General features: G+C 40.1%; 1 protein-coding gene across 9 annotated transcripts in view; it reads right to left on the bottom strand.

Moving 5' to 3' along the window:
- The window catches only part of TENM3 (teneurin transmembrane protein 3), a 552323-nt gene that overhangs the window by 30704 nt on the left and 511710 nt on the right, over window positions 1-9909 (bottom strand). For all 9 annotated transcript variants that reach the window (XM_019521869.1, XM_019521871.1, XM_019521872.1 and 6 more), the window contains 2 exons: window positions 1174-1349; window positions 280-515 (listed from right to left, as the gene is read on the bottom strand). In XM_019521869.1, coding sequence (XP_019377414.1) covers window positions 280-515; window positions 1174-1349 — 412 coding nt within the window. The remainder of the gene's footprint in view (window positions 1-279; window positions 516-1173; window positions 1350-9909) is intronic.

The following is a 9909-nucleotide window of genomic DNA, read 5'->3' as shown; positions in this document are numbered from 1 at the left end:
CTCCAGCAGCCTCCTGCATCTCATGTATCGGCATCCCTGTGCTTAAAAATAGCGGTAGGGGTGCTTGAACTAAAGCTCATCAAACAAGCTTTAGTTCAAGCACCCCTGCCACCATTCTGAAGTGCGGGGACACTGATACACAAGATGCTGCAGCATCTCAGAGCAGCTCTAATTGAAGTGCCACCTCTCCTCCCCTGGAGCACATGTAAAAGTGCCCTACTTTACCATTCATGAACTCCAAGGGCAATAGATATCATGCATGCTCGAACTTTTACTCACCCTAAGCTTTCGTCCGAACACATTGACTTTTCCCTGGGCTTGTTCTTTTCGGAATCGCCATTCTACTAAATTTTGTCCATTCTCTCCTGGGAGAGTCATGTTTCTTTTTGCTACTGTTGGATTGGCAGTGCCAGCTAACACATGCGGTTCCGTCTGATAATGTGAATCCATGCCACTGGCATAGAGAATTCTCAGAGAGCCATCATAACCAATCTGGTAGCTGTTCCTTAACTGATCTGAAAATGCAGTGAAGCACAAAGATGCATTTCACCTACTTGGGTTAAACACTTTTTCCCCCCCTATGCATTTGCTACGCTGTAAAAGTATATAATGTTTGATTGTATGTACTGACATCAGCCTGACGATGTTACTCTAAGGGAGAAGTTCTAAGGCCTCAAATCCCTTTATTTTCAATGTACTCAAAATCATTTAATCTCTTAGGAAAATCTGACCCTCAAAGCAATTTCTTTCCTTACAGTTTCATGATAAATTTCTGGCATAATAAGTATAATGTAATCACTGCTAGAATGGTATGGCCTGGCACACTATTTTAAGTCTCAGACCCTAGTCTGTACCATTTTTAAACCAACTTATTTCCCTTTCAACCCCTCCCTGTATGGCCTTTCACCTTTACTTTTTAACTAACAGTCTTTTTGCCTAACCACAAAATATGCTTCCAAAACTAAGCAGTTGTTTTTCAGATCCTAAAGTACAGTTAATGATGTCCCCCAGGTATCTATTGTCTCCCTTAAACAGTAATATTTTTTCCTAACATCTGCTTTGCTAATCTGCCCCTAAAAGGAAGCTGACCCGAATGCAGCGTGCAGTGAGAAAAACAAGTTTTCAATTTAGTATGTGATTTTCGATACTTGTGGGTTTTTCTCTTTACAATACCTTGAACCATAGTATAGAAGGAATCTATTGACGATAAGTTGGAAGTGATGCTGACATCTTCCTCTCTACTAGATGATTCAATGTCCACTGTAATGGCCTTTTCCATTTCCCCATGAAGGTTAGTGACGACTCCAGTTGGGAAGGTAACATTTGTTAGACGACCCTCACTGTCATAGCTAAGATAAATCATGGTACAAAAAATGATAAATAGTAAGAACAAATTGTTTTCATTTACAAGTAAAATTAACAGAAATATCAGCTTTCCATATTGTTAAGGCATGTTTGCGTTCTGTGCATGAAATATGCACAGTGAAGACTTCAAACGGGCTTTGAAGTAGTCAAAAGGCTGTTTAACATACAGGAGCCTCAATGGTGATAGCAAGAGCAAACAGATGGATCTCCAGCTCTGCATATTATTCTTTGAAGTGTGACCAAAATCCTGCTGCACATCTAATTTGCTGTTTCAAAGGGAACATATTTGGTGGTGTTAAATTCCATAGCATTCAGCACTCACTTCCTATTATCAGAGTAGATTTATTCCACTGTTTATATCAGGAGTTCTCACAATTTGTCATAGAAAGGACAATACTTTAATAAATTGTCTCACAGGCCCCTTCCCTCTGACTCATGATTATACAGACCACCTGCTCTTCTTTTCCTTACAGCTGAACAACCCTTGTATTTCACAGAAAAATGTTATCAGGAAAACACTTAATCCATGTTAGGTGTATTTCTTTACTTTACTGGAAATTAAGTTAGCCAGCACATGCAACTAGCTACTTATCTATGGACCGCAGTCTGTGGTATTAAATCATTCCTGATATTTCTTGTACATTTTCAACTTTTTTATCCAACAATTATAACTTTTTGGCTGTAAATATGTATAGAAGATATCTACATATGGAAATTAGCATGTGATTTCTGAAATGTACCTTTCCCCACAGTTTTAATGATTAAGTTCCTCTGGTTAGCACTGTTATGTATGATGTGGATGGTATTGTAGAGAGTAATGGAATATGTTGGAGATACAATTATCTTGAAGGACCTGTTGCCAAAACAGCTGTTTACAGCCTTTCCATCAGAAATAGGTACTCTAGATGCCAGTATATTTCAAGGGTCTAATAAGACAAGTAGCACTCATTAGGTACTAGCAGAGTAATTCTTAAAGGAAAAGTAGAAACCCATTTCAACAGAGATATCACGGACTGTGATCAGCTGGAAGAGGCCCGTGATAAGACTGCTGACTGGGCCCATGCCACCAGGTTGACAACAGTAAGATTCAACTAATTATGCATGTTTTATACCTGATTCTAACACTTTTCAGTACGTAAATGTTCAGTTTGACCCCAATTCATCACTAGGGATCCTGGTTTTCTCTCATTTAAAAAAAATCCCACTTTTCAGTTAAAAACTGTAACCCCAAATCCATATTTTTCCATAATTAAACACCACTATATATATGTCTATATATTAGTGGTGTTTCATTTAAATCGTGGAAAAATGCGGATTAGGAGTTACCTTTTTTTTTTAACTGAAAATTGGGGATTTTTTTTCAATAGGAGAAAACCAGGATCCCTGTTCATCACAAATACTATATTGTTGAATTAGTATACAGTATGTCACTTACTCAATAGTAACTATTACAAAGGCGTTATACTAGGCAACACTGGTGTTATTCCCAAATGTTTCAGCCCCTCAGTCTAAAGCGACTGGAAAGGTTTCAGCTTTTAGCACTACATGGCATAACACAGTATGCGCCACTATTTCTGAAGACTGGCCTGCCCTCTTCATGGACTATTTTGTTAAAAATCCCTCAGTTCAAAGGATATTAAACACTTTATGCCCTACAGCTGCTTACAGTCCTCTCCTAGAAAGGCAGAAATCCTTTTTTTATTATCAACTTGCATTCCACAGACTCATTCACTGTGGGGCAAAAATCTCTTTCCCCCACTGCACCTCCATTTCCATAATGTCTCAAATACTCCACACACACCTTTGACTGCTTTTTTTTATAGTTTACCGAATATTAAATTTCAGTCACCCTGGATTTTAATAGAGGCCCTTCTATTGGGTATCACAGCATATTGAGTACCTCTTAGAGCTGTATCTTATTGAACCTGATGTCTTTTATTCCATAATGAAGGTCAAATGTGGCTAATACCTTATCATCACCACTCATTCCCTTTGGACTTCCAAGGCCATTTTTCATTTTTTGATTGTGTCCAATATTCCTTCATAATGTGTCATTTAGTTCTCATGAATTTGCTCGTCTGAGCTTGTCAGCTTTAGACTGAGAGCCTTCTTCTATTTGCCTGCTGGTCTAATACTGTGTCTTTAAAGAAACTGGTCCTAAGGCTAATGGGAGATTCCCCTCTTTCTCTTTTTTGTGTGTGGCTTCTTAGAGTTATATTTCTGCATAAATACCCACAAACAAACATGCATACACTGTTGCTATTCTGGGTTCTGCTGATCTGTCTCAGACACCCCTGTTTCTGTAATAAAGCTATTCAAGGAACCCTTCTGGGAGCCCTCAGGAGCATGGCAAACAGTGAAAGTTTGGGGGGGGTGTGCAATGGGAAATGTACAGCTTGCTCACCAGGCAATATTCTCTCACCTTTGCTCCACTGACTGAGATAAAATCACCTCACATATGCTCTATAACCACAGGAAGCAAGGGGGACCAAATCAGTATTCCTTTCCCCTGTTAAGAACATCTGCTGCTGCAAGGTTTCTTTTCCACGATGCCAGATTCCCAGTGGTAATGATTACCATCTTCTCAGCTTCTTGACCTTCTGCTCTCTAACTGCTGGAAGTCTCCCTGCCAATGTCCATTTGCTTTAATTTTAATTGCATCCCTGCCCAGACCATTTTCTGCTCTAGTCCAAACAGGACATTTTCACCATTCTGTTTCACAGACTTTGTAGTAACTCCTAGAAAGCCTTTGCTGAAGGTGGAAATGTCCTATCTTCAGTTATATATCATAACTCTTGTTCATGTCTCATGAGGTTTAGACCAAATTTAACTTCACCACAGCCCACACAGTGTCATCTAACATTTACTATTGTAAAGTATTACAAACGAACGTGTGGAGCCACAGAATTGAAGTTTATCAAAAAAATTCTGTGAAAACTGATGTCAGGTTAGGGTTGATATTGTTTATTAATGCGTCTCTATGTAGCGCACGCTTGCAGAATTGCTCCCTTAAAGTTATTGTAAATTCTGTAATTCTCTTCTTTTACTGTTGCAACCCTGTCAAGTTTCAAAAGTGAGCCACACTGGTTCTGGCACATCTCAGATAAGATGACATTCAATTCAAATGCATTTGGGTATTTGTAGACTTGCTTTAAAGATTGGTTATGAATAGTAATGTTATTTGAGACAGCATATCAGAGAAATGAGGCATGAACATCTTTCGTAATATAGCCACATATAAATTTAATGGTAGAATGAACAATACTATTAGTATACTTAGTGAACATGTATTAGAAATATCTTCAGTGCATCTATCTGCTTATCAACACCGAACAGAAAAGTCATGGATCCTTTCCTGACTCCTTTTGTCAATAAACAGGTTTGTTTGGCAAGGCCAAGCTAAATAAAGTGAGAATATAAGGGAAAAGTTGAAAGTTCATCTTTAGTTAGCACACTGTACTGTTGGTGCTAGCACACATATAACATGTTGAAGCATACTGAAAATCTAGCCTAACATGGCAATAAAGTGTTTCATGCAGTTTTGTTGAGGCTATTAAGCTCACATTTGCCTAGAGAGCAATTAGTTTTTAATGCTAAAAGCCAACATTCAGAAAAGAATGTGCAGGCACACTGTTGGTTCACAAATATGTTACTTTAATTGCACTTAAGCTAAAAGCAACAAGATGTTTTGAATTTTCCCCAACCCTCGAGCAGGCAGCAGGCAGACTCTTCCAGCCACAGCTCTAGGTCTACCATAAACACAGACTAGACAAACTGTCATGACAGACTAGCACAGTTTCTTTGAAACACGCTCTGCTGTCTTGACTCCCATGCATTTCATTGCTGTCTACTTGGTTATAGGGATAAAGTGAACGGGTAATACACAAATACCTTAGGCTTCTAATTTCATTTTTACTATGGAAAGAAGGAAGAGTTTTCAATCCTGTCATTTCCACTCCTGTCATGTTTCTTTTAATTAATGCAAAATTACAAACTTGCAAGAGGCAGACAGTTTTATCTATGAACTCCTTTTGGCTAACAAACTGAATCTCTTTCACGAATAACTCAATTGCTGAAAGAAAGAAATATAGTCTCTGCCCTTAAGTTATGTAGTTTGCCTCCTTTTTTCACTTTTTCATTGCCTTTGAGGTGCTTTCTCTGCTTTGATACCCTTTTCTGCTTCTTGTTTGTCATAAGCATCAGAGGTTGAAATAGACAGTTCCTGCAAGACATGAAGCAAGAAAAAAAAAACAACCCAAAACAAAACAGAAAACCAACAAGGGCACAGGGTGGGATGAGGAAAGAAATAATTTCTCTCGTTTTATCTCCTATTTAGGCCATGCTCAGTCTAGCTGAAATATCTAGTTCAGTTGTTCCCAAACTTAAAATGCATCATCTTTTTAAACACTGGTTTTAAGTATCACATATAATGCTCTTCTTTTTGTACACATTTATTTTAGGGCCTCAATTGGCTTAAGAATTCTTGGACTCCAAATAAAAATGCTTCAGGAAATCTAAAATATTAGATTGTATAACTTTTTTAAACATCTCAGGATGTTTAGAGAACAAATTAAAGAAATGCAATAAGAAAGCAATTGCTTGACTTTTGCATTATGCAAAACACAAAAAACAAATATGTCACAGCTCATAACTCTATACTTTGGTATGCCAGTGATTTGTGTTAACAGCTTGTCTTGTCTGATTTGAGTTCAATGTTCTTCTTTATTTTTGTCTGGAGTATTGCTGAACATAAGCAAAAGCTGAGAGCGCCTGGCAGTTTCCCTTTTCTTGTGCTCGCATTACAAACTGCAGTTTTGTTATCATTGCTGTATTTCATTGTGAAATGAAAAGGGAGTTTTCAATCTATACGCTGGCATTTAGCTCAGCGAGACACGTGAACAGGTCAACTAAATAGGCTAGTCTTTGACAGCTGTAACTCATCTGCAAAGCAATTGGCACATTCTTAACTAAAATCACTAAGGAAACTTGCACCTCAGAACGGAGTTTAAAAAACCAGAATCGACACCTTCCATATGGCTGTTCTCTCATTTCTGTGTGGAGAAGCTGATGTACAGCACCTAAAACAAGCTGAAGTGCTTCAGTAGTATTTGACCCACCTTTACAGCCTGATCCAGAATGACTTGCAGGTTGATTAGGCCTTTTTATTTATTTATTTATTTGCAACTGTGCCTGCTTTAGTGAGTGAATTACATGCCTCTGCTTTGCTACTTGCCAAAACACTGCCAAAATTCCCAGTCACTACTTGCATTTCATCAGAGCGTACATATGCACTAAGGCAGTGCGCTGTGATAAACTCCTCCAGCTTGTTAAATGTGGCTTCTGTCAATGTACATTTGTATATTGCCATTGCACATCTCTGACAAAACAAGAACTCTTTAATTGTTGTTTCTGAATCAAACCTCATATGCTAAACAAACCTGAGAAAAAATGAATGATGCCAACACTTTTCTCTAGAAGGGCCAGGGGAAGAGGTATATGTAAAAGGATAGAAGGGCTGAATGGGATGCGTAGAGATGTGGGAAGTATCTTGGCTGGAAGTGAAGGCTTTAACTGGGCACCAGACATCAGCTCCGGGAGACATCAGCAACTCTGGCCACTTCCAAGTGGGACTCTTGGATAGTCCTGGAAGTAGAGGACACTAAGTTGGGTGAAAACAAGAACTTCCTATTCTGAGCTGGATCCTACACACCGAATGAAGGCAAAAGGAATCTTCAGATGACTTCAGTGCTCAGTGGATTAGGCCCTCTGTTAGAAAAGAAATCTGGATTGGCCATAGAATCCATAGCAACAAGAAAGGAAAATGGAAAAAATCGTCTGGTTGCATCATAAGCTTGTATGACCATGCAGATGAGATGATTTGCTAGTAACAAAGAAATTACTGAACTAAAGTTATTTTTCAGAATGAGCAAGCCAGGGGTGAACTAGATTTTAGAAGCCTGAGGCCCATTAGGCTTTCTCTGTAAGTTACACTTAAGATGTAGTTAATCATGCCAGTTAACAGTTAATCAGTTGTGACCCAGCTACACATTCAAACAATTATTAGGCTAGGGCAGAAGTTGCACATAAACCAGCTTACGTAATCAGAAACTGGCTTACACCTGTAACAGAACAGAAGTTCAGCCCATATAAATCAGTTTCAAAATGGCTGGAACTGGTTTAAGATAAACCCAGGTGAATTTAGTATCAGACTTAACTGATTTGGGTCAAATTGGTTTATGAAAATTCTGTTTCAGGCCTCTTCCTGGTTTAAGTTAAATCACAGTCCCCCAGGATCCCAGCATGCTTTCCATGGGCTGGGGTGGGCTGGGCTGTGCTAGGTGCTCCAGCATAGAAGGGGTGGGGGAAGAGAGGCAGACGCTGGCTGGGGTCTGCAGCCAGGGAGGGGGCATTAAACTTTCTTTTCCTTGAGTACAGAGTTGCCCTGCCCTGCTGAAAACTTACTACTGGCTGTGACTGTGGACAACAAATCCCAGAGGCACCTGGAAGCAAGAAGAGGAAGTGATGACCAACCCTGCAGAGTCCTGTTGCTGTAATTCTGGACTGCAAATCCCAGAGACCTTGGGAGCAGCAGGAAGAGAAAGTGAACACACAGCCCATGCTGGCTACATGCCAGAGAGCTGTGCTCTAGCACTCCCTGGGTTGACCCACTGCAAGCATGTGGCTGCATTTTCTGAATCAAAACTGAATGTCTGTTCACTTGCTTCTCAGTTTAATCTCTGCCATTTAGACTAACCTGCAAAGATGGAATTGATTCAGTCTTGGGCTTTTTGATCGTCTGTACTTAGCCCATATAACATGAAAAGCAAGCAATAAGCTACAAAGCTATTCCACAAAAAAAGGTGGAATAACTTTGTAGTTTGTTTTAATCAGAACACTAATTGAACCTGTGGCCAAATGCTCCCCTGTGGCCGGAAGTCCTGTCACCCAAGGGGCTCCCAGCCACAGGGGTGTACCACCCAATGCCTGTTCCACAGCTGACATGGCTTGCAGTGGTAACAGTTCCCAGCATTGCTCCCACTGTGAGCTTCATCAGTTGTGGAACTTGCCTCCCCACCGCCAGCCTCATTGCCTGTGGGGCTCGCAGTGGAGGCAGCTTTGTTGGCTGCAGGGCTCAGAGTAGGGAGGGCAGCAGGAAGAATGCTGCCATTGCTGCAAGCCCTGTCAGGCATGGGGCTGGCAGCAGCAGCAGTCTTCTCCCTGTGGCCCCTGCTGTGAGCTTCACACCTAATAAGCCCCGCAGCAACAGCAGTGTCTTGTCGGCTGCCCCCGTTTCCCTGCAGCTGGCATTGTTTGCAGGGCTCTCAGCAGGGGCTGTGCTGGAAATCAGGGGTGTGCGAAATGGGTCATATTTGATTAGGATTCAGATTCATTGCGCCATATTTGATTAGGATTCAGTGCTTCGATTCATTGATTCAGACCACTGTCCTGATTCAATTTGGCTGAATCCAAATCTGAAGATTTGATGCTGATTCAGAGAATCAGCGATTCGGCCACAGACACAGCTTTAAACGTTTTTTTCTACGTACCTCAAGGTACCAGTGTGAATGCTGTGATGCTGGGGCAGATGGAGTGTCCCACAGAAGCGTGGGAAGCCCCCCCACATACTTGGCAGTGAACCTGGAGGTGGGGGCTCTCATATACAGCTGGATGTTTAAGTGGTTAACAGTGCTATCACTTTCTCTTTAACCAACCTGTCTCCTGAGTGCTTTCCTAAACTTTATAGACATCATTTTACAGATATCATCATTTTACAGATATCAACTTCTGATTTTCTTCAAAGTAATCAAGGCATATTTTACTGCCCATGCTTGTAAGCACTCTAATATTTCTGTTATGTGTTTTCATAGTTACCATTTTGGTATTATTACCTACATAATGATTCCTCCTTTCTGTTTTGATTATGCAGCTTACTTTTAAAGACTAACATTCTCTATAGAAATCCTACAAGACTGAAAAATGAAAGAAAGTGAAAGCACATCAAATAAGGTACACTATTTTTGTGCCTTGATACCACTGTGATTAGGTGCCCTATCAGTACTTCGGGAATGAGAGGTGTTTCTTTAGAGTTTTCATGTTGATGCCTACAGCACTGTTAATGGGCTTCTTTTTAACATGTTTACTTTGTTCCCCAAGCAGGCCAACTCTGAAACAGCAAGGAATTTTTTGCTGTTCATTACCAGGATAATTTTTCCCAGCACTGTAATTTTTAATATTCTGTTTTATCATAATTATAAGACTTGCTATAATGTGTTAGTTTAGAGAGCTGCAAGATCACAGCGTGGATTCATAGTAAAAAAAGTAAAATATGTAAACCTTTAGGAAGAAAATTAACGATGTTGTGTGTGTTTTAACAATTTATCTACTGAAAAAAAATATACAAGCAGCGCAACCTGCACTATCATTATTAAGTCCTCAAATATCATGTGTTGGATTCAGTCATAGTTTCATAGTTGGTAGGGTCGGAAGAGACCTGAGCAGATCATCAAGTCCGACCCCCTGCCATGGCAGGAAAGAGTACTGGGG

The sequence above is a fragment of the Gavialis gangeticus genome, unplaced genomic scaffold, assembly GCF_001723915.1.
Source record: "Gavialis gangeticus isolate Ggan-Ray unplaced genomic scaffold, GavGan_comp1, whole genome shotgun sequence".
NCBI lineage: Eukaryota > Metazoa > Chordata > Crocodylia > Gavialidae > Gavialis > Gavialis gangeticus.
This window is presented reverse-complemented; position numbering and strand designations above follow the sequence as displayed.